Source organism: Penicillium vulpinum (assembly GCF_028829585.1).
Source record: "Penicillium vulpinum strain IBT 29486 chromosome Unknown utg000001l_segment0_segment0, whole genome shotgun sequence".
NCBI classification, from domain to species: domain Eukaryota; kingdom Fungi; phylum Ascomycota; class Eurotiomycetes; order Eurotiales; family Aspergillaceae; genus Penicillium; species Penicillium vulpinum.
The window spans coordinates 5,220,222-5,243,102 of record NW_026643241.1 but is presented as its reverse complement, the minus strand read 5'-3'; the positions used below and the strand labels follow the sequence as shown (position 1 = coordinate 5,243,102).

General features: G+C 51.3%; 10 protein-coding genes across 10 annotated transcripts; 5 read left to right on the top strand and 5 right to left on the bottom strand.

The window, feature by feature from the left end:
- Positions 1–92: 92 nt before the first annotated feature.
- On the top strand, positions 93–1,683 carry N7479_001886 (sorting nexin-4; the record flags this gene model as incomplete). The annotated part of the gene is made up of 2 exons (XM_057249583.1): positions 93–386; positions 493–1,683. The coding sequence occupies 2 exons, from the start codon at positions 93–95 to the stop codon at positions 1,681–1,683; spliced, it is 1,485 nt and encodes a 494-aa protein (XP_057114015.1).
- A 477-nt stretch (positions 1,684–2,160) lies between these two features.
- N7479_001885 (putative ubiquinone biosynthesis monooxgenase (Coq6)) lies at positions 2,161–3,740 on the top strand (the record flags this gene model as incomplete). Its single annotated transcript, XM_057249582.1, has 2 exons — positions 2,161–2,329; positions 2,386–3,740. 2 exons carry the CDS (start codon positions 2,161–2,163, stop codon positions 3,738–3,740), a joined length of 1,524 nt encoding a protein of 507 aa, XP_057114014.1.
- Positions 3,741–4,729: 989 nt separating this feature from the next.
- Positions 4,730–6,343, bottom strand: N7479_001884 (histidine--tRNA ligase; the record flags this gene model as incomplete). The annotated part of the gene is made up of 2 exons (XM_057249581.1): positions 4,730–5,005; positions 5,069–6,343. The coding sequence occupies 2 exons, from the start codon at positions 6,341–6,343 to the stop codon at positions 4,730–4,732; spliced, it is 1,551 nt and encodes a 516-aa protein (XP_057114013.1).
- Positions 6,344–8,569: 2,226 nt separating this feature from the next.
- Positions 8,570–11,053, top strand: creB (uncharacterized protein; the record flags this gene model as incomplete). Its single annotated transcript, XM_057249580.1, has 3 exons — positions 8,570–8,602; positions 8,683–8,865; positions 8,939–11,053. 3 exons carry the CDS (start codon positions 8,570–8,572, stop codon positions 11,051–11,053), a joined length of 2,331 nt encoding a protein of 776 aa, XP_057114012.1.
- Positions 11,054–12,218: 1,165 nt separating this feature from the next.
- Positions 12,219–12,758, bottom strand: N7479_001882 (YOS1 family protein; the record flags this gene model as incomplete). The annotated part of the gene is made up of 4 exons (XM_057249579.1): positions 12,219–12,274; positions 12,437–12,547; positions 12,612–12,671; positions 12,725–12,758. The coding sequence occupies 4 exons, from the start codon at positions 12,756–12,758 to the stop codon at positions 12,219–12,221; spliced, it is 261 nt and encodes an 86-aa protein (XP_057114011.1).
- Positions 12,759–12,790: 32 nt separating this feature from the next.
- N7479_001881 (dolichyl-P-Man:Man(7)GlcNAc(2)-PP-dolichol alpha-1,6-mannosyltransferase) lies at positions 12,791–14,738 on the top strand (the record flags this gene model as incomplete). Its single annotated transcript, XM_057249578.1, has 4 exons — positions 12,791–12,851; positions 12,913–13,194; positions 13,247–14,649; positions 14,727–14,738. The coding sequence occupies 4 exons, from the start codon at positions 12,791–12,793 to the stop codon at positions 14,736–14,738; spliced, it is 1,758 nt and encodes a 585-aa protein (XP_057114010.1).
- Positions 14,739–14,892: 154 nt separating this feature from the next.
- N7479_001880 (Dynamitin subunit 2) lies at positions 14,893–16,447 on the bottom strand (the record flags this gene model as incomplete). Its single annotated transcript, XM_057249577.1, has 3 exons — positions 14,893–16,233; positions 16,295–16,354; positions 16,409–16,447. 3 exons carry the CDS (start codon positions 16,445–16,447, stop codon positions 14,893–14,895), a joined length of 1,440 nt encoding a protein of 479 aa, XP_057114009.1.
- Positions 16,448–16,767: 320 nt separating this feature from the next.
- N7479_001879 (uncharacterized protein) lies at positions 16,768–17,679 on the top strand (the record flags this gene model as incomplete). The annotated part of the gene is made up of 3 exons (XM_057249576.1): positions 16,768–16,821; positions 16,877–16,918; positions 17,113–17,679. 3 exons carry the CDS (start codon positions 16,768–16,770, stop codon positions 17,677–17,679), a joined length of 663 nt encoding a protein of 220 aa, XP_057114008.1.
- A 432-nt stretch (positions 17,680–18,111) lies between these two features.
- N7479_001878 (CoA-acylating methylmalonate-semialdehyde dehydrogenase) lies at positions 18,112–20,000 on the bottom strand (the record flags this gene model as incomplete). The annotated part of the gene is made up of 3 exons (XM_057249575.1): positions 18,112–18,528; positions 18,590–19,227; positions 19,289–20,000. The coding sequence occupies 3 exons, from the start codon at positions 19,998–20,000 to the stop codon at positions 18,112–18,114; spliced, it is 1,767 nt and encodes a 588-aa protein (XP_057114007.1).
- A 734-nt stretch (positions 20,001–20,734) lies between these two features.
- Positions 20,735–22,533, bottom strand: clxA (calnexin; the record flags this gene model as incomplete). The annotated part of the gene is made up of 3 exons (XM_057249574.1): positions 20,735–22,017; positions 22,085–22,364; positions 22,417–22,533. 3 exons carry the CDS (start codon positions 22,531–22,533, stop codon positions 20,735–20,737), a joined length of 1,680 nt encoding a protein of 559 aa, XP_057114006.1.
- Positions 22,534–22,881: the final 348 nt, after the last annotated feature.

The following is a 22,881-nucleotide window of genomic DNA, read 5'->3' as shown; positions in this document are numbered from 1 at the left end:
CAAACATTCCCTACAAGTATTGATTTATCGGCATTACTGGGGTTTCAACAACTATCAGCCGGTTGACCACAGCCGACCGACAAACCCCCACGATGGATCAACATGACGACTTTGACAGTGTGTCTTGGAAGCACGATCCAGACAGCGATGTCTCACGGCCAACAACTGCAAGCACAGATGCTGCAGAGCCCAGTGAAACTCGCCACGACTCCAATGGCAAGCGGAGAATGAGCTCCGCCCAAGAAGAGCCCCAGGCTGGCCCGCTAGCCGACGCCGTCGACCTAGCGGGCATCGGCGATGGCGTTCTTGAGTGCCAAGTTGACTCCCCGCTCAAAGAGAATGACGGAACAAAAGATGCATATATCTCGTACCTGGTTACCACACATGTATGCTTTCTTCTTTGCATATACTGTCGGGGAGTGGAAGTGCAGCTGCTGCCTATACCACTCGACATCTGTATCCCCTCAAACAGAGCTTCACTAACATATTTAGACCGACTTCAAATCATTCCAGAAGCCTGAATTTACTGTCCGGCGGCGCTACACCGACTTCTACTTCCTATACAAGACGCTCTATCGCGAATACCCAGCATGCGCGGTGCCGCCGCTCCCAGACAAGCACAAGATGGAGTACGTGCGGGGAGACCGGTTCGGGCCGGAGTTCACAACGCGACGAGCTTGGTCGCTGCATAGATTTTTGAAACGCTTGACGCTTCACCCTGTGCTTCGCCGGGCGCCTCTTCTCACTATCTTCCTGGAGTCGCCGGACTGGAATGCGCATATGCGCCTGCACTCGACACGGGTGACAACAAATACCGGATCGGATGGTGCGGCCACTGGTATCTTTGATAACTTTACCGATTCTTTTGTCAACGCTTTCTCTAAAGTGCACAAGCCGGACCGGCGCTTTATCGAGGTGCGAGAGAAGGCAGATAAGCTAGACGAAGACCTATCACATGTGGAGAAGACAGTGGCACGGGTTGCGCGACGTGAATCTGATCTGGAGACAGACTATGCCGATCTGGCGACACAGTTCCGCAAACTCGTTCCGTTAGAGCCTGATATTGAGATGCCACTGCAGGTCTTCGCGGCTTCGGTGGAAGAGACCTCGCGCGGGATGCGCGGGTTGAAAGATCACACCGACCAGAACTACTTGGGCTCGCTGCGCGATACCGAGTCGTATATCATGTCCCTCAAGTCCCTGCTGAAGACGCGCGAGCAGAAACAGCTCGATTTCGAAGCCTTGGTCGAGTACCGCAATAAAGCCGTGACCGAGCGTGACTCTCTAGCTGCCAATCCATCTGCATATTACGCTTCAAACCCGCTCACCTCTTCCCCAGCATCTTTCATCCGCTCCAAAATGGAGGACATGCGTGGCGTCGACCACGAACAATCCCGCCGCGAGCGTGTGCGAAAGCTTGAGCTCCGCATTGATGAGTTGACCCGCGAGGTCGACTCTGCCAAAACTACATCCGAGATGTTCGATGAGGAGGTCATCCGCGAAGTCGCAGATTTCGAACGTATCAAGGCGGTCGAGTTCCGAGATGGACTCGGGGCCTTCGCCGATGCACACATCCAGTTCTACCAGGGCGTCCTATCTACATGGGAGCGGTTTGTAACAGAGATGGAGAGCGAAACTGAGCCCGGACATGACTCCGACGCGGCTGCTCCCGGTGCCGTTTAGGTATCTCGGTCTGAGCATGCTTGAGACGTTATCCGGACCGGGTCTGATATAGCAGTTCATGTCTGTTGCTTTCTAGCTTAATCCATGTTTCATACCAATACCATCATAACTCTTCATTTTTTTCTCAGATATGCGGCTACTCAGGCGAGTTAAATTGAATAGTAAATGAAGTAAAAATAACGATGAAATGAGGTTCCATGTCTTGAAGGGTCAATAGCTAATTTTCTTTTTAAAAAGAAGAGAGAGATTCCCAGCAGTGCATATCCTCAGGATATCAGACCGCGAACTTTGGCTCCAAGGTAAAAGCCCAAACCTACTCATTAGGAGCAAGCAAGTTTGTTGTTGCTCTCCATTACTAGTATGTACACTACCGAGGCTAGGGGAACATTAGATTCATACAAATCCCCCATTGTTTGCACTGTTTGCACTGCACCTCTATCTTCGATCATCCGATGCACCCTTCAATCACCAAACACAATGCGTCCAATCTCCAGAGCTCTACTTCGGCCGTACGTTTGCCCAACCTGCCGGCATGGCATTGGTGCCGGCCGGCGGCGATTCGGGTCTAAATCCGATACCCCGGAACTCTACGACGTGGTTTGTGTTGGAGGCGGGCCCGCGGGCCTAGGGCTATTGGCCGCACTTCGTATGTATAGCATAATGCAAACAAGCAAGACATCTACTGATCCAATGTTACTACAGGAGCATCGCCCATTACCTCAAAGCTCAAAGTCGCCCTCATCGAGAGCCAAGATCTCAACAAAGCCAAAGCCTGGGACCTCGAACCAAACCAGTTCTCCAACAGAGTCAGCAGCTTGACACCCTCGACCGTGTCGTTCCTGCGTAGCATTGGCGCCTACGACTGCCTTGATGTTACCCGTGTGCAAGAATACCAGGACATGCAGGTCTGGGATGGCCAGACCGGGTCCTCAATATCATTCGATTGGTCAATGGAGACATCACCATTCGAAGAAATGCGCACTGTAGCAACAATGACCGAGAACGCGAACCTGGTGCGCGCCCTGCTGCGCCGAATCGCAGACTCAGGCGATGAAAACCTCTCCCTCTTCTCAAATGCAACAGTCGCCTCCATTGAGAACGGTAAAGACCTCAAGCCCGAAGGTCCCGATCTCTCAGCCTGGCCAGTCGTTACCGTCAAGCCTACCGGACCCGCTGCAGAAACAGAGACGCCCAAGCGCATCGCCGCCCGCCTGCTAGTCGGCGCAGACGGTATAAACAGCCCCGTCCGCGCCTTCGCAGATATCCCCACCCAAGGCTGGGACTATGGCCGTCACGGCATCGTCGCAACCCTCGCGCTCGCAGAGCCAGCAACCCAGCCCTTCCCGGCCTCAAAGCGCACAGCATACCAGCGCTTCCTCCCTGCTCTCGGCGGGCCAATCGCCCTCCTCCCCCTGCCAAATAACCACGCAACTCTCGTCTGGTCAACGACCCCCGAGAACGCAGCTTACCTAAAGTCCCTCCCGACCCCGGCCTTCCTCGCCATGGTCAACGCTGCCTTCCGTCTAGACATGACAGACCTCAACTATATGATGGGCATGCAATCCTCCGATTCCACCCATTCCCACCAAGACGAACTCGCCTGGCGCGCGCAACACACATCCCTCCCAACCCAGATCCCTCCCCCAGCAACAGGCGTGCAGACCGGAACAGTGGCATCCTTCCCGCTTCGCTTCCGGCACGCGGCGCAGTATATCTCGCCGCGCGTTGCGCTCGTCGGCGATGCAGCGCACGTCATCCACCCTCTCGCGGGCCAGGGTCTTAATCTCGGCTTGGCAGATGTTGCTTCGCTCTCGAAGACTATCCAGTATGCTGTATCGCATGGAATGGATGTCGGTGATCTGCTTACGCTCGAAAGGTACTCGTCCGAGCGGTACTTGCCCAATGCGAAGATCGGAGGTGCTTGCGATCTCCTGCATAAAATGTATAATGTTCCTGGAGAAGGGCCTGTTGCTTGGGCGCGCAGTCTTGGGCTCGGTGTTGTTGATCGGCTGCCTTTTGTGAAGTCGTTCTTGATGAAGAATGCGGAAGGATATTAGTATCTCAGTGTTGTTCGTTGAGGCTGTGTATATGTATGGCTTTTCCTTCTGTGTATTGTACTTTTAGTCCTTTTTATATGCAAGCCTTGTTTTCTGCTAAGTTGTACTTTCGCTACATAGAAGCTCAGTGAAAAGTGAAATTAAGCCCACTGCTTCTACATAGTACTACCATATTACTTCCTTAATTTGACACTGAGGATAAAGTGAAACTGAGGGTAAAGTGAAACTGAATTTTCAGGCAACCAGGTGTTGATAGATACATACTTTATCAGTTCCTTGTAAAAAAATTGAAAAAAGCAGGAGAGAGGACGATCTCCGCGAGGGGCCCGTGAAACAAGTGACTATATCCCATTTCTAGGGCTTTTGGTTTTGGAGAAAGGATGAAACAGCGCGAAACGAGCGCGCAACCTGAAATCCGCCGGAACTTTGTCTCGGCAAGATAAGAGAGGGCTTTTTGGGGGGCGAGGACATCGTTGAGGGTTTCTCCAGAAGGAGGGCTCACCCGCTCAGCTATGTCCTCGCTGGACAATATTTATACATGCGCATGTCGTATTTAACATGCGACCATGGTATATTATACTAAAGCTAAAGCTTCTCTGAACTTCTCTGAAATCCAAGTGAAGCTTACGACCTAGGGAGTCTGCAATCCAAGCGAAAGCTTCTAATATCTTGTAACCCAAGGAGTCTGCAATCAAAGGAAGTTTGTGAAACCAAAGGACAGGGGAGATGCAACTTGAATGAATTGGGTATTTTGATAATTCTACTAAAGACATCAGTCCGAATCTATGAAAGATACATGTATCCTTTAGTTCTTTTCTCTCAACAACAACATCCCAGTCCTTTTAATAGGCCATCGAGCTGCAAGCCCGACAATGCAAGAGAGTACCATAATTTTAGGGTAAAAGAGGAACCCTGTAAAAATTCCTCTGAAAAACACGCTTATAAAGTAAAACAAAATGAAAAATGCACAGCAACAATTGTTGAATCGTTTAAACACTGGTGCCCTGCAATTGCTGCGCCAGAGAGGAGACAGCACCTTGCTGCTTCTTAGCAAGACGGGCCTGCAACTCGGAAACCAGGGAAGCAATCTCGACTTCGACACCCTCCTTCTCGGGGTGTCCGTCGGGCAGACCCATCTCCTTGATGCGGCACTTGCCGGCGGCGAGCTCGTCCTCGCCGAGGATGATACCAAAGGGAATGGCGCCTTGCTCGGCGGCCTTGAATTGCTGGGGAAGTTTGGGCTTCAGCTTGTAGGAGAACTCGGCCTTAAGATATGCATGTTAGTGTTTATTCAAATCGAGCAGTAACAACGTAAATGAACGGCTTACCTTGATACCAGCGTTCCACAACTTCTGGCAGATTTCCATGCGCTCCTTCAACATGCCGCTGAAGCCCTTACCACCGAAGGCCATGACGTATGCGTCGACCTCGCTGTTGCGGAGGGCGTCGGACTTCTGCTCGCGCTCGAGACGTGCCTTGGTGATGGAGAAAATACGGTCAACACCGAATGAGATTCCGACACAGGGGATCTGCGCTCTGGGCTGGAACATGCCGACGAGGTTATCGTAGCGGCCACCAGCAGCGACACTGCCGACGCCGAGTGTGGGGTCGTTGGATCGGTCGTCATCCTCGGAAAGCTTCTTGCTCTTCTTGTTGGATCTCTCGGCCTTCTGTGCCTCTGGGGCGTCGGCCTGCACACCAGCCGAACCCTCGGTAACAACCTCGTAGATGACACCGGTGTAGTAGTCCAGACCACGGGCGAGGGACATGTCGAATGAGATCTTGTCCAGCACGCCGAATGCCTCTAGGTAGTCCATCATCAGAGCCATTTCCTCGAGACCGGCCTTGGCAGAGGCATTAGCGTTGAGGGCCTCATCCTTCAGGAGAGAGTCGAGCAGCTCGCGCGAGCCCTTGTGCATAACGTATTTCTCAATGCGGTCCGCGACCTCGGGATCAAGACCCTTCTCGTCGACCATTTCCTTGCGCACATCCGCCCACGGCATCTTATCCAACTTGTCAACGGCACTGCAGATAGGCCGGGTCTTGTCCTCGGGCACGCCACAGACGGCAAAGACACCGTCCAAGATCTTGCGGTGGTTAAGCTTAATGGTGTATCGGCCGTTCCAGCCCAGCTCCTCGAAGACCTCGCAGACGATACGCAGGATCTCGGCATCGGGAACCATAGCGTCGAAGGTACCGGCGATATCGAAGTCGCACTGGTAGAACTCACGCATGCGGCCCTTGTTAATGGCGGGCTGGTCACGGCGGTAGACCTTGGCGATGTGGTAGCGCTTGATACTGCGGATGTCGGCGTTCATGGCGAGCCAGCGCGCGAACGGCACTGTCAGATCGTAGCGCAGCGAGCAGATCTCGCCACCCTGGTCCTTCAGATCGTAGATGAGCTTCGAGTCCTCGCCATATTTGCCAGCCAGAATCTCGCGCAGCTCGAAGACCGGGGTGTCTAGTGCGGTACCGCCGTGGCGCTTGAAGACGTTTGCGATGGTGGTGAAAATGCGGTCTCGGAGGATGGCATCGGACCCGGCCCAATCCTTGGTGCCCTTCGGGGTCTTGAGGTTGAAGTTTGAACCCTTATCTTTTGCCATTGTGATTGATTCGGCGGAGCGATGGGAGGAGGAAAACTGGCGAGTGCAGCGGGGATAAATTATTTGGTGGGGGATGGTGGGGGCAGGGATATTATTTTTATTCGAGATGACTCGACGGTTCTGCAGGGAGGGACACTGAGTCAGGCAAGAAATGGGAGACAGGCCAAATGGATTGGCAATTGCTCGTTGTATAGAGCGCGAAGGAACAGAAATGGACGGCATAAAAAAAAAAAGAACGGCGCTGCGAAACCAAATTATTTGGGTTCATCCCGGGCTTCTCCTGGTCTCCTGAGGCATCTGCTGGTTCGGAGCATCTTTCTGTTTAGGGGTTGTTCTTCCGAATGGTTGATCCGGACAAACCCTCTGGATGTTCCATCAACTCCTTCTCTGTCGTTTCTTTAGGTTAATATGTATGTAGTCAAAGAGATGCATATAAATGTCCGTTCTATGTACGGAGTACTGTTTATACCATTCCATTATCTGATTACATATGCATATATGTATTTATGCCTACCTACGTCCACACAAGGTAAGCTGACACCAACAAGGATCCAAGGTTGAAAGAGGCAATTTTAAACCTGTTGGACAAGATTTTCAAAGGCCTTGGAGCCGAGCTGTGGACTTCCCCGGATTTCCTTTTACAAATTACATTGGAAAGCTGAAAAACCCGAGACGCCTAGTTGCCCAGGTGCCTCATGCGGCTGTGGGAAAATACTCTCTCTCTCTTTCCCCTTTGGGAGCATGGCCTGTACATTCCAATGCGGTCATCATAAATGAGTATTTTCTTGTATATATGCTGTAACACATAGTACAACATTCACGGACACATATATATGTATATATGGATTACATACATGATGATGTATGTCGTAAATCAATTCAAATGTTCTGAAGCAACAAATATACTCCACAGAACAACGTCATTATAGAACTGATTATCTCCCAACATGCGCCTTTTTACCGAGCCCCTAGAGAGCTTGCCACCCCCACCATATATGTACCGCTACAGATTTGGAAACGGAGTCGCATTGCATATGTACTTTAATTTACTTTTTCTCAGCGGTCAGATCATCTTGAGTCATCCTTTTCGATCAGATGTTGAAGCCTAATGTACGGTAGATTAACCAGATTACCCCATCGCGGGAACGTGCGTCGGTGTGGAAAGGAATGGCTTAGTATCGCTGGATTGGTATTGCGGCGCTTATCGGAACCCCGCTGATTTAAATTGATCGAAGTCCGTACCCTGTAGGCTGACAGATACCTCATAACCTTGGAAGGTCATAGGAATTGGGAATCTCAGATTCATTTTCCCCCTGTCACATTTGAGAACAGAGTTCAACGGAATATGTAAGGAACACCCAAGAAGTCACATTTTCGCCTTTGGAAGGGGAGACTCCACCGCCACCTTCTTTTCCCCATGGCGAAGGTGATCATTGGCCATTGTGGCTACGCCATGCGAGGGGTGGACACATGGCCCGTGAGCGAATGACAGGTTAGAGCCAATCACTAACACGAACGTCTTGGGTTCAGCGATGAGAGAGGAGATTCTTAACTCACTCCCATGGACATGGGTTACTCCGCAGGGGAAATGAGCGTGGCCAATGGCTATATAAGATGGGGGCTCCGGTATAGCCGATGTTTCTTGTCTTCAATTTTGTTGAGAAGTTGTAGAGAAGTTTAGAAAATTCGGCGATTGGACCAGTACCTGCCTTAGGTCTCCACGTGGAGTCTAGAGGCTAAGATGAATGGGGTAGGTCAAGAGATAGAGAAGTTTTAGTTGTAGTTTTAGGTGTTTTTGGGTCAGTTTTGGAGGTTTCTGTTGCATTTTGTATTACTTTTGTTATGTTACTTATGTTACTATGTTACTACATAGTATACACATAGTGTTTTGTATGTTAAAATAAATTGGGTCCATTCCAGGGAATTTCCCTCTCTTTTTCTACTAAATTTATCTTAACTTCCTTGATCTCTTTAATCTATTTTATATCCCCAACACCTAAGCATATTACCCCATAACTTTGGGGACTTGCACTTCATTCTCTCCCGCCCCCTCTCATTTCCACCGGACCCCAGAAACCTTATGTGATCAACGATCACTCTATTTCCCCGGACGCGCTTTATTCCCTTCTCATCACTCTGTCTTATGTCGATCAACCTACTGTGATATCTACAACCACTGAGCTTCGAGCGTCATCAATGCGGAGTGCGACCGACCATTAAACCATCATGAAGTCGCTATTCTCAAAGGGCAAGAATGGGGTGAGTGACAACGATACATCCCTACAGGCCATGCTCTTTTCGACCTGGTAGCACAGCAGATGCTTCGGGCACCCCGTAAGACCATTCGGATTAGGACCGCCACTGACTTGCACTTTGCACTTCAGGCTTCTAACCCCCCGGCCACGGCGCCACCCGTGAAAAAAGACGTCCAGGTACCGCAGATTTCACCACTAGAAAAGAGGTTGCAGGACATGGGATCCATCCGTGGCGACGGGAGTGACAAGTTTTATGGGATGGAGAACGTGAGTCCCCAGATTTCTTCCCCGGACTCTGTCTGGATCAAGTCACTGACCACAATCCCCGCGCTTGTTCTAGTATGGAAATACGTGTTATTGCAACTCAATCCTTCAATGTCTCTACTACTCGGTACCCTTTCGCGAAGCCGTCATCAACTACCCACAACGCACACCGATGGACAGCCTCGAGGCTGCGCTCGCAAAGAACCTACGTTATCAGAACCCAGCTGCTTACTTCGAAGCTGAGGCGCTGGCTGCCAAACAAAAGACTTCCTCCCCACCATCCGCGCGCCAGGCCGGGGTGCCCCCGAATCCAAACCAGAAGCCTGAGGACAAGGAGTCACCGGAATACAAGAAGAAGGTAGCGCTACAGACCCTTCCGATTTTAGAAACCAAGAACAACGCGACCAGCTATGGAATGTCGGAGTCCCTTTTCACTTCGCTCAAGGACATCTTCGAATCGGTGGTAGCAAGCCAAGCGCGCATTGGTATCGTTCGCCCGCAACAGTTCCTAGACGTTCTACGACGAGAACACGAAATGTTTCGCACCGCCATGCACCAGGATGCGCATGAGTTTTTGAACTTGCTCCTCAATGAGGTGGTGGCCAATGTTGAAACCGAGGCCACAAAGCAAGCCTTCACAGAGAAGGCTTTACCACCAACGGAGAGTGCAGATTCGTTAGGAATGGTGACACCTAGCACGGGCTCGAAGTCACCAAATACCACAAGATGGGTTCACGAGCTGTTCGAGGGAACTCTGACATCCGAGACTAAGTGTCTTACTTGTGAAAAGGTCTCCCAGCGAGATGAGGTGTTTTTAGATTTATCGGTGGATCTTGAGCAGCATTCGTCCGTGACCTCTTGTCTCCGAAAGTTTTCGGCCGAGGAGATGCTCTGTGAGCGGAATAAGTTCCACTGCGACAACTGCGGTGGGCTACAAGAAGCGGAGAAGCGGATGAAAATCAAACGTTTGCCTCGTGTGTTGGCTTTGCATCTAAAGCGTTTCAAGTATACTGAGGACTTGCAGCGACTGCAGAAACTGTTCCATCGCGTCGTCTATCCCTACCATCTTCGTCTGTTTAACACCACAGACGATGCCGAGGATCCAGACCGGCTCTACGAATTATATGCGGTGGTTGTTCATATTGGTGGAGGACCGTATCACGGCCACTATGTTGCCATTATCAAGACCGAAGACCGTGGTTGGCTGCTGTTCGACGACGAGCTCGTAGAACCAGTGGACAAAAATTACGTACGCAACTTCTTTGGAGATCGACCCGGATTGGCGTGTGCCTATGTTCTATTCTATCAAGAGACAACTCTTGAGGCTGTCATGCGAGAGCAGGCGGAGGAAGACCAGGCCTCGACGGCTGCAGCGACCGAAACAGGCGAGGCTGGAAAGCCTCACGGATCTCCCTTCTCACCACCACTGTCTCATGCCCAAAGCGCACCTGTGCCTCCTGAGAATACAGCCCCCTTCACCCCTCTCAGCCGAATCCCAACGGCACCCCCACTGTCTACCTATCCAGAAGAACACTCGGAGCCCCATCTAGCTTCGCCGCGAACCGTTCAATCGCATCTCCCTCCGATCCCTGACGAACCGGCTCCTCCATTGAGCCCAAAGAAGAGCGATCATCAACTACGGAAGGAACGCCGGGCTATGGAGAAAGAGAAGGAAAAGAATGAAAGGCACCGCCTGAAGGAGCAGGAAATGTACAACCGAGAATTGCACCGACGAGAGACGGAGGAGTTGAGAAGAGCCATCGAGGCCAGCAGAGCCGATAGTGTCGATCTCAGCGCCGAGAATGGATCACCAAGGAAGTCGAGCAGTTTCGGCTTTTTGAAACGAAGCAGCCGCAGTCTCAGTCACCGACTCAGCAAGGATAGAGAGCCCCGACTCTCAACATCTGATCTCTCAACACCACTTCTTCAAGAGGTTGTGCCAGAAGTACCACTCAGGGAGGAAGAACATCCATACAGCAAACCAGTTCAGCCGATCAAGCCAATCCACCAGGCCCAGCCAGTTCAGTCACCGGTTTCTTCTCCGAGAGATTTCCCACCTATCTCCAACCCCAAGCAACCCAAACAACCCATCCGGGCCCCCGAGCCCTTGGTCAAAGACCAACACACCAGCCATACGAAGCCCGGCCATACCCCCCGGTGGAGAACTTTCAGTTTCAAGAAAGTATCTTAAACTACAATCAGTGTTTTTTTCTTTCTCAGATAGCACTTATTTTCGCTTTTCGTCTACACATCTTCAGCCCGACTTTCAACGGAGATACCCCCCTATCATCTTGCACATATGAGCGCAAATTTTTGCTTCTGCACATAGCTTCCTTTAATGGATGTACTATCATGTTCTTATGATCTGCGCTTCTCCATCTTCCCATTCTCCTGTGGAGGTCCTCGCTCCTCACCGGGGTATTTCCACAGCCATGTCTTTCTAGACTCTGTTGGATCTCAGATCCCGGTTCTCTTTTAGTCTTCTTGCTTTTTCCACTGTATCTTGCTTTTTTTATTTGTATTTTTTCTTTTCTTCTTCTCTTGCTATCATTGCTTTTCACTACTGCCACCTTTTGATCATGTACAACGGTGGATACCTATACTGACAGGGCCGAAACATGGCAGGTTCATGAAAAGAGGCGTATCGGGTTTGCTGTCTTTGCTGGCGAGCGTGGGTCTTTTGCTGGATTTGGGCGTTCTGAACTGTTTTCATATCTCATTTCAAGTCATGAGCGAATCTTCTCTTTTTTTAGCACGTGTTTGGTCCGTTCCTCTATTTTATGCATACGTACAGTAATTCGGCTTGTTTACTTTCATCTCGGTTGTCTATGCCTGCGAGAGACCAGTCACCAACCCGGATAGAGGACAAATACAAAATATAGGTTTGCTCCAGTTACACAACAACCCCCTAACTTCATGTAAACCACGTCTCGATCATGTGTCATTGCAGTTCTAGCATTTTGGTGGGTATATAGGTACAGGCCAGAAGTAATTCAAACTCGCGGAGAGAAAGACGGGCTATTCGCTGCACGCCACCACCATTCCTCTATTTCACCCAGCCCAACATAAGATAAAGTAGAGGCTCCTGGCAGCGGTGTTCAGGTCCTATTACACAAACCCCAGTTCCACCTATGCTCCTTGCTCGTGTGGATCGTGCCGCGTTTCTCCTTTGGGCATCATTAAAGATATAGAGGTATCGGATATTCTGAATGGCTTGTTTGAGGGGAGGTCACAGCGCAAGTTGTAGTGAAACAGCTATGTAGGTTGGCAGGGCAGTAGGGTAGGTAGCTATCAGCAGGGTCGCAACGGATCCGTGAGGGAATTCGACGCGTGGAGGAAATGGCGAAGGGACGAATTTAACCAAGAATCAGTTCGTAGACAATGATGACCGTGTTGATGACGATAAGGGGTACTGTGGTGTGGATGTGTTAGCCATTCTGTCGGGCTAGGCTGGAAATGTCTTGTTTTATTGAGCAGAACATCCTGCGACTAGTTCAAGGTTGAAAGCTATTGCTCAAATCCAAGATACAAGACTGGGCTGGTAATATCGGGCTGCCTGGGGTTGGGAACGTACTCCGCATCACGGTCCGCACACTGGCGATCAGGTTGACGGACTTGGCTTTCACGCTGGTGCTATCGTATGTCGCGCCGAAACCGGGCTCAGCTTGTGTGCGACCCCATCCGACTGTATATGGCAGACCATTCGTTAGATTCTTATCTTCTGACGATGTAGCCGGGGAGGGACATACCGCGAGCTAGGAAGCGGTCTTCGGAGAGGACGGCGATCGCATTGATGATGAGGATGATGACTGGGAGTCGGGATATTAGTATAAGCTCAAGAATGAAGATACCAAGTACATACCGTAAACCAGCTTCCCAAGACCGAAGAAAAACATCTTTGCGGGTTGAGGAAGTTGCTAAAGGTGAAATGCGGGAGGCGCCAGATCTCCGGATTAACACTCTCTCGGATGCAGTCACTATGGGATATGGTTCGTTCGCTACGATCTTATAAGAACACTAGCAGATAAACTAACTGGTTTTACTTTATAGCAACTGCGGTTCTCGCTCTTCTCTTCCCGGCCTTGATCCTCCTCCATCTCTTCGTCGCTCCATACACTAAAGTCGAGGAGTCGTTCCACGTCCAGGCTGTACATGATATCCTAGCCAACGGACTACCAAATGGCTTTAATGACCCAACTCTCAACCGCGCCGACTATGACCATTTCTCTTTCCCCGGGGCTGTTCCTCGGAGCGCCATTGGCGCTGCGGCGCTCGCTATGCTCTCGAAGCCTGTCATCTTGTTGAATGAGGGGATCAACCGCCAGGTATTAGGTACGACATGGGCTTATACTATACTTCCAACCAAGCTAACGTCAAAACCCAGCTCGCGCTATCCTGGGCCTAGTTAATGCCTCCTCTCTAGCAATCTATGCAAGAGGCCTGCGCCGCACGTTTGGCCAGCCAACAGCGATCTGGTATATCCTATTCCAAGCAAGCCAGTTCCACATGATATTCTATGCCTCAAGGCCCCTATCAAACATGTTCGCCTTCAGCATCACAACGCTAGCAATGTGTCTGCTCCTCCCAAACCTTCGTCGTTCAACACCCCAAGACCAAAAGCAATGCGGCCTTGCACTCGCCCTCCTCACCACCGCAGGCGTAGTCTTCCGCTCCGAACTAGCCCTCCTAGTCGGAACACAGACTCTCTCCCTCCTAGTAACAAGACGGATCAATCTCAGAAACACCGTCATCGCAGGCCTAACAGGCCTCACAACCGGCCTAGCCCTGACAGTCTATCTTGACAGCACCTTCTGGCAGAGCTTCCCCCTCTGGCCTGAGTTCGAAGCCTTCCGCTTCAACGTGCTGGAAGGCCAATCCTCAGAATGGGGAACAGAGCCGTGGTCATTCTATTTCCTGAACTCCCTCCCCCGCCTCCTCTTCAATCCCCTCTCCTACCTGATCGCCATCCCCGTCGCCCTCCGACAAACAGCGACCCGATACTCAGCCCTGGCACTTCTAGTCCCAGCGCTTTCCTTCGTCGCACTATACAGCTTCCAGCCTCACAAGGAATGGCGTTTCATCGTCTACATCATTCCCTCACTCACGGCTGTAGCTGCGCTCGGCGCTGCGTATCTCTGGACGCACCGCTCGCGCTCGCTTTTCGCACGTCTGGCAACACGCGCACTAGCTATCTCGACACTCGCTATGTTCTGTTTGTCGAATTTTGTTCTCCTCCCGGCCTCAGCAGCGAATTACCCCGGTGGTCAGGCTATTGATGCCATGCATTACCAACACAATCTTCTCCACGGTACGGGTTTGCATTCTGAAAATAACAACCCACCTATCAATGTTTACCTAGGTAATCTCGCCTGCCAAACGGGCGTAACACGCTTCTTGCAACAGCCCCCTTCGTCGGGGTGGGTATACGACAAAACCGAAGACAAGACTGTTAAGTCTACTACTGGGTTTTGGGACCGATTTGATTATGTCGTTGTCGAGGCAGATGCAGAGTCCGGGTTCATGGATGCCGATGAGACGAGTCTCCGGCGCGCACTTCCTTCTTCCGATTGGGAGAGGGTGCATGTAGTTGATTCGTTTGCTGGCATTTCAGTTTTGAAGCCTGGGGTTCCTGCTACGGGGACTGCTGAGCGACGCCTTATTGGTGCTGTTGCTGGTGCGCGTGCTGTTGATTTGTTTGAGGGTCTGTGCGAGTATGTGAGGAACTCTTTGTTGCGCGGGTGGTGGGTTGAGATCAAGATGAGACCGAGGGTTCAGGTGTTGAGACGGGTGAGGGGGGAGATAATGTTTAGTATAGAAGTTGGTAGATTTTGGTTTTGTCCAAGTAATCTACACTCATATTGTAGGAAGTAGGGTGATATAAAAACCAACAGGGCCATCTGGTATGGAACCGATATTAACAATTGAAAGATAACTACAATATGCCCTCAACATTCGACAAGTACATGCAAACTGGGTATTATTCATCAAATCTGTCCAGAGCAGATCAAAAAAGTAGACACAAGAAATAGATCACAGTGCCGAATGGCCTTCCAGACGCGCCAAGCGAGACTCCAAGTCACGCACCCAGGGCTCGACAACCTCCACGTTAGAGCGGAGAGCAGCTTCACCATGCTGCATCTTCTCTTCAACGGTCGTCAGACCTTCGCGCCACTGCTCGATCTCCGATGCCATCTCAGCATGGCGCTTTTCAAGCTCGTTGAGTGAGTCTGCAGCGTGGGCTGCGCCGGCATGGCAGGCGCGCAGAGAGCGCAGACGCTCAAGGACGCTTGGGAGCAGGGGGTGCAGGGATTGGATTGTTGGGAGGGTTGTGTAGAGGGCTTGGATCTTGGCTACGTGGTCGTCGTCGGTTGATGCTTCTAGTGCGGGGATGACGTCGGCGTCGGAACTTGCTAGACGGGCGTTGTGGACGGCCTTTGCGGCTTCAAAGGCTTTTCTGCGGGCTGCGGTGAGCGCTTCAGCGTCGGTGGTTAACTTTCGGACTCGGGTGGAGAGAGCTTCCAGATGTGGGGTTGTCATTCCTGGAGCGGCATTGGCTACTCTTGGGGCTGTGGATGCTGGATTCGTGCCGACGAGAAGTCCGGTGAGTGCGGAGAGGCGGGAGGTGAGCTGGTCTAGAGCTGGGAGGACTGCGTGTGACGTTGACTCGTTGATGCCATCGGCAATGAAGGGGTTGGAGGAACCTGAGATACCCATGGAGCTTTCGAGAAGCGCCAGACGGCTGTCGAATGCTGCTGCGTGAGAGAGGATCCCTGCTGAAGAGGAAGTTTGGGCCGGCACTGTGGAGGCTGCCTTTGATGCATCGACCGAGGATTGTGTCTTTGCGTCTATAGCAGAGCGAATCTGGGGTGCAAGCTTCTGCGAAAGCAAAGCTGCAGCCGAGTGCGATGAGCTCGCCGCATCTCTTGAGGCGTGTAGATTGTCCAGAGCTCGGCTCAGCTCCGCAACGCCGTCGCCTAGGTTCTCTCCTGATTTTTCAGCTGCCGCGCCACTTTGCGACGATTCGTTTCCAGCTTCTGCGCTATCCTTTTTGTTGGCCATCTCCACCTTGAGATCTTCGACCTCCCTCCGAAGCCGTGCAAGCCTCCGATCAAGTGACTCGTCCTCGCTGTCACTGAGATCGCCGACCTCCTCTACCCCATCCTCGCGTCTTCTCCGGCGGCGGCGGCTCATACTCTTGCTCCGATATGCCTGCCGCTTCTGGGAAATGCTATCTGAGAAATTGACGTCGCGGGCGTCCACGGCCGCGCCCATGAAGTGCATACGCGCCTGGTCCGCGTTGACACCCTCGCGGTCGATGTCGGGGCTTGAGCCTGCATCATCGTGATCGGATTCTGTGCGGATAGTAGCAGTCTAGACAGGATCAGTAATGAGGCCCGGTGATATCTCTTTAGTATGGAATTGGCGGACTCACAGGCAAGGTGGATGCTTCGTCGGTCAAGTCGGGGGTTTCATAGATATCTGGGGATGGGTCCTGGGTCACGGTTAGTGGAAATTGCAGTGGATATCAAAAGCCAGCATTCCTCACCAGATCAGGAAGGCCGGCATATTTCTTATTGAAAGACATGATTGGATTGTAGCTCTCCAAGTATAGTAAACACCGAACTTGGGGCTTAATCACATGTACAGTCAGCAGTCATGTGATCTCTAGCCTCGGATTCAGGAACGAACACATGCAATTGACGCAATTGGACTTGAAGTTCATTTGACCAAGACAACTATATATATTAAGGTGACATCGCTTGACAGTTGCAGTATTTATTCTCCGTTTTACCCCAGTTCAAGTTTTCTCGTTAATTGACTGAAATCGCCCTTTTCTCGCTCATCAACTTTCCCCCCCACCATATCCCCGCATTTCATCTTCAACTATATACATCAACCTTCAAGATGGCCGCCCCTGCTGATGTTACTCTCCAAAATCTGAGTGGAAAATGGGAGATGGTATGCTCATATAAACCATCCAGATCAAATCGAATCGTATACTCATGTGTAATAGGACTCCACCCACTCTAACCCAGCAGACCCTCTTCTATCCTTGGTATGCACCCCCAAGCCCAAGCCCAAGCCCAAACCCTAATCCCCGAAGTTACCCCAACCATAAGACAGAGGACCTACTATCCCATCCAATCATATAAATCTATTCACATGCACAGCATAACATTAATCACTATCATCCCTACCTATACTATCCATAACCCTATCCTCTAGCAACCTACTAACAAACGCAAACAGCAAGGAATGGGTTGGGTCATGCGCAAGGCCATCTCCTACGCAACAGTGACAATCTACGTCAAGCAGTACGCAGACAGCGAAGACGCGACGCTCATCCACGTCGACGCACAGCAAGTACTCACAGGCGGCATCCAAGGCACCAAGGAAGAGCGCAAGTTGGACTGGCAAGAGCGCGAGCACGTCGACCACATCTTCGGCAAGCTGAAGGGTCGCTCGCGCCACCTCGCCGCCGCTAAGGGCGAGGACGGACTTGTGCGCCCTGTTATTGAGATCCAGACCAAGGTCGGCAACCCCGAAGCTGATGCTAAAGTGCAGAAGTTCCTGACTGGTGAGACCCTTATTGATGGGTCGAAGAGTGAGGGATTCCTTGCTGAGGAGGGCGAGGGAGCGTTTTTGCAGAGCTGGGTGGTGAATTCGGAGAGTGGGTGGACTGCGGAGCAGGTTTGGGGATTCGAGATTATCGATGGGGAGAGGCGTCATACTCGTCGCGTTGTTATTAGTAAGGGCGGGAAGGTTGCTTCTGCTAGACTAGTCTACGCTTTCAAGGAGCGGAAGACTGAGGAGTAAGATATTTGTGTGTTAGTATAGGCCTTGTATTTTTTTCTGGGAAGATTATAGTTTTTCTTTATCTTGCTACAAAGCATAGGTTAATGAAGCATTCAACCTAGCCAATTGATTTTGTTTGATGGTAATATGTATTGGTGAAGTGCTTAGTTTGATTATAGACATGCTACATATAAACGAACTGGTGGAATGATGAAGTGTGGGGATTTCGGGATTGTTTCATTTCTGGGAATCAATATCATTCTGATGCTGCATCAATCTGGTAATCCATGTGCATGTTCCTGGGTACTGGGATATAAGAGCAAGTATATGATTCAAATACATTCATTGAGATCCACGATGCGTGTTTTGTTTGATAAGAAAGGACAAAATTTATCATGCAAATGATTGGCTAAAAGAAAATCAAGAAAGCAATAGAGGCAGATACCAAGATGCTTACGAGTGAGTGGGCATCACCACGTTAGCCTTGGTGCTGATCGCATCCTCGCTCTTCCAAAGGCTGGTCACAGTCTTCTGCTGGGTATAGAACTGCAAGCCGGGCTTGCCGTAGAAAGTGTTGGCACCGCCACCAGCAATACTCTTCTTGTTACCGGTGAAAGAGAACATGGGAAGAGGGACGGGAATGGGCACGTTGATACCGAGCTGGCCAGCCTCGCACTCCTTCTGGAACTTGGAGGCGGTCGAGCCGGAGCGGGTGAAGATGGCGGCACCGTTACCGTATTCGTTGGCGTTAATCATATCGATAGCATCGTCAAGGGTCTCGACGTTAAGGCACACGAGGACGGGACCAAAGATCTCCTCCTTGTAGCACTTCATATCGGGAGTGACATTAGTGATGATGGTTGGGCCAACCTGTAGAGACGCAATTAGTCTGAATTACACAGATGTAGAATATTTATGTAGTGCAACTTACGAAGTTACCGTTGGGGTAGTTCTCGGGCTTGAACCCACGGCCATCCAGAAGAATAGTCGCACCTTCTTCCTCGGCGCTAGCAATCAAGTCCTCAATACGCTTCTTGCTCTCGGGGCTGATCACAGGGCCGAGATCAGCATCACTCTCAAAGCCACCGTTCACGACCAGGGCCTTGGCCCGCTCGGCGATCTCAGGCAGCCACTCCTTCGTCTCGCCAACCATAACGCAGGTGCTCAATGCCATGCAGCGCTGGCCAGCAGCACCAAATGCAGCGCCGACAATGGCGTTAAGAGAAGAGTTCTTGTTGGCGTCAGGCAGGATGGCGGCATGGTTCTTAGCACCAAGGTTGGCTTGCACGCGCTTGCCGTTGGCAGAGCCACGAGTATAAATGTATTCGCCAGCACGGTTGCTACCAACAAAGCTGATAGCCTTGATAGCAGGCTCGTCAAGGATGAAGTCCACAGTGGGAGCGGCGCCGTGGATGATGTTAATCACACCAGGTGGGAAACCGGCCTCCTTGGCAAGCTCTGCCAGGATCATCGCAGCACCGGGGTCGCGCTCGGATGGCTTCAGGACCAAGCAGTTACCAGTCACAGTAGCAACGGGAATCGACCAAAGGGGAATCATAGCAGGGAAGTCTGATTAACAATTAGCATGTTTGTGGAGGGAGGATTCAAAGTGTTGACATAAACAACTTACTGAAGGGGCAGATAGCAGCCACGACACCGAGCGGCTCGCGGTAGCTTCTTGTCTCCATATCCTTAGCCACCTCTAAGACCTCGCCGGTCATCTGGGTGGTGATACCGCAGGCAGTCTCGGCAACCTGAAGACCACGGAGAACATCACCCTTGGCGTCGGCGAAAGTCTTACCCTGCTCTAAAGTAATGGATGCGGCCAATCGGTCCCAGTGGGTACGGATGAGGTTAGTAAACTTAAAGATAATCTGCTGTCTGGCCATAATGCTGGTGGCTCTCCAAGCGGGGAAGGCCTTCTCGGCCGACTCCACAGCGGCCTTCAGCTCCGCATCTGTGCTCTGGGGCACACGGGTGACCAAGTTATTTGTGGCAGGATCATGGAGATCAATCCATTTGGTTGCCTTGGATGAGACAAACTCATTGTCAATGAAATTAGCAGTGTCAATTGGGTTGGCAATCTTTTGGTGGCTTGTTGGGTATTCAGTAGCGGTGGAGTCGGCTGAGGTTGTTGCGGTGACGAGGCGGCGGGCTGTTGCGTGCAAGCGGCGAGTAGCAGAGAGTGATGAAGAGGGCACAGCTGCTCTGCGGGAGACCAGACTGGCAAGGGAAGTGGTGGTGAGAGATCTCGAAGATGTAGCTCTGGCAGTCACCGCCACCGTGCGGGGAACAGCGCGCAGAGCGGGGATGGAACGGGCGACCGACCGACAAGCAGCCATGATGAATTGTAGGGAAGGGGAAAACGAAGACAATTGCAACTCAGGGATGAATCCAGAGGCGAAGTAAGTTCATAGACTAAGTAGAAAGAGAAATATGAAGACAACTCGGGTCCTCGGGATTCATATACATGCCTAGGCTAGGTTACCCCAGGTCCGAGGTCAACCGCCTTAGTCACACCCAGCCAGGGCATTCCCCACGTTGAACAAATGGACCCCCAGATAAGCCAGGGAGGTAACTCTTTCGGCGTTTTCAGCCAATTATAAGTGGGGAATTGATTTCTCAAATCGCCGACTACTAACTGGCGTTTAATCGCGTATATTGTTTTTCCGATTGTCGCGCAAATATTGTACGTAGTAGGCAAGTGATCTAGTCAATTAGGAAGGTACTTGCGTTTTCAGGCTAAGCTAAGCTTTACTCTACGTCTTACTTTGTACATATATATACCTACTTAGGTAGTTGTATATGGATGGCTAGAAGGTCATAGCTATGACACTATTAAAAGGCACAAAGGGAATTTTCTCCGAGAAAAATAAAAAAGTGAATATCAAGTGGAAATAGTGATAAACTGAAGTATACAAATCGGGCCTTCAATGTTCTTCATGAACGTTCTGACTGCTACATCGGCCAAGACACAAAAAGGGGATCACTGTGGTAACTAAATGCAAATATCTTTGCTGGTTGGGTTTATGGGTAAAATTCTTTTATGCGTATAATTGGTTTCCAATTATTGCATTTACTCTGCGGAGGAACGGGTAGTGCGTTTGGTGGCACCGCCCTTGCTGGTCTCAGCGGAAGAGCTGACAGCCTGTTCCTTCTTTTCCTTGGGAGCACCGGCGGGCTGCTTGCCCTTCTTCTCGGCCGGGGCGGCAGGGCTGCTGGCGCCAACGGCACTCACAATGACGAGGATCATGGTCAAGAGGAGCGCACCCAGGCCACCGGCCACCTCAGGGAGGGTCTTGGCAGCGTTGATGGGGTCCTCCTTGGCCAGCTCAACGAAGTGGTTGACCTTCTCACGGACGAAGGTGACAGGATCCTCCTTGAAGGTGGTGGTGGTGGTGCTCTCTTCGTTGACCTCGGGCTTGGGCCTGGAAGCCTCCTCCTCGGCCTGCTCGATGGGGTACTTGACATCGAAGGTCTCCTTGCGGAGCTTCTCAGCATCCTCAACGGAGTGACCAATGTAGACGTTGTCAAACAGAATGTCATTCTGCATGGTCCAGATCTCGAAACCAATAGCGCCCATGGGCTCAAGGTTGGATGGAGTCTTGTCCTCGAAGAAGGCGGGGTTCTTGATCTTACGGGGGGCCCAGACACCCTTGTAGGCAGGGTTCTCGATGAGAGGAGCCTCCCACTTGCCCTTGTACTCGGGGTTCTTCATCATAGGGACGGTCCAAGTGCCACAGCCAGAGACATCAGCACACTTGGGGTTGGGGACAGTGGGAGCGAGCCAGTCTCCATCTTCCTCATCATCCCAATCCTCGGGCTTCTCGGCCTCGGGGTCGGGAATGCTCTCGGCCTCATCCTCCAGCCAGTCGGCGGGCTTGATGGCCTCCTTATCGAGGACCTCGAAGGGAGCTTCCTCATCCCAGTCAGCGGGCTTGGTGGCCGCGGGATCGGGGATCTGAACCTCATCGACCCAGTCGGCGGGCTTAGAGTCCTTGGGATCATCAATCTCCTTCTCAGGGTTGACGGGAGGGTTGAAGTCCTCGAGGAGGCTGCCCTTCTTGGCGGAATCGCCGTTGATCAGGATCTCGAAGGTCTGATCGGGGTTGACGATCAGGGTGTAGAGGGAGGTGACCTTGTCGGTGCGGGCCACAGGAGGAGTCTTAAGGTGCTTCTCCTCGTACTCGCCGGTCTTGGGGTTCTTGTGGCGGAAGATGAAGTGAACCTTGTTGGTAGCACCGCACTTGTCAGGACCGAACATGATGACATAGGGAGTGCCGTTGGAGAACTCCTCCTGGTGGAGCTTCTTGTTCTCCTGGAGAAGCTTAAGGTAGGCACCGCCGCAAACCAGAGAGTCTATCACACAGAACAATTCCAGTCAGCATATAAACACGCGAGAAAAATGTAGACAGTCATGACTCACTCTGCGGCTTGACCTCGTACTGAACCACTAAGGTCTTGCCCTTGTTGTCAATCTTCTTGGGGAACTTGGCGGAGATGGCGTGATGGGCAGCGGCGTTCTTCACGACCAGTCCCTTGTCGCCATCGATACCCTTGAAGACGGAGGGCTCCTCGACTGCCCATTCACCGACGTAAGCCCAGTCATCTTCGGACTTGTCGTCCTTCTTCGCGTGGGAAGGCTTCCACCGAGACTCCCAGTCGTCTGTGAATTGTTCCAAGAAGGGAGCTTTGAGACTGGTGGGCTTGAATAAGTTAGTGGGAGGGGATAGAGTGGGAGTGTTTTTAGATACATACAGTGAAGGTAGGCTTCTCAATGACGGTGGTATCCGCAGTCTCCTCCTCCGCATGGGCGTAGCCCATGAGGCTGGCTGAGGAGACCAGAGCCGATGTCAACGCAGTATTGAAACGCATATTGCAACAGGTAGAAGGAATGAGAGTGGAGCGCACAGCACCAAAGTGAAGAAAAGAGGAGATGTGGTTTTATAGAAGAGCAACCACTGGGGGAAGGTCCAGGTGGCCTCTTCACTTAAGCTCCCCAATCGGGACTAGGGCGTGTACACACGGGTTTCGATCTTATTCTACATACATTTTTTTTCACCTTTGATCCTTTTTGATCATTCAAGTAAATATATAAGAGTTATTTTCAATTAGCGAATAGAGAAATCTGAATTATTAATATATTTCATTTCATAGTTATGTATATACACCCAATATTATGTTGTAAATAATGCGCTGAAATCCAGGTACGGAGTACAATGT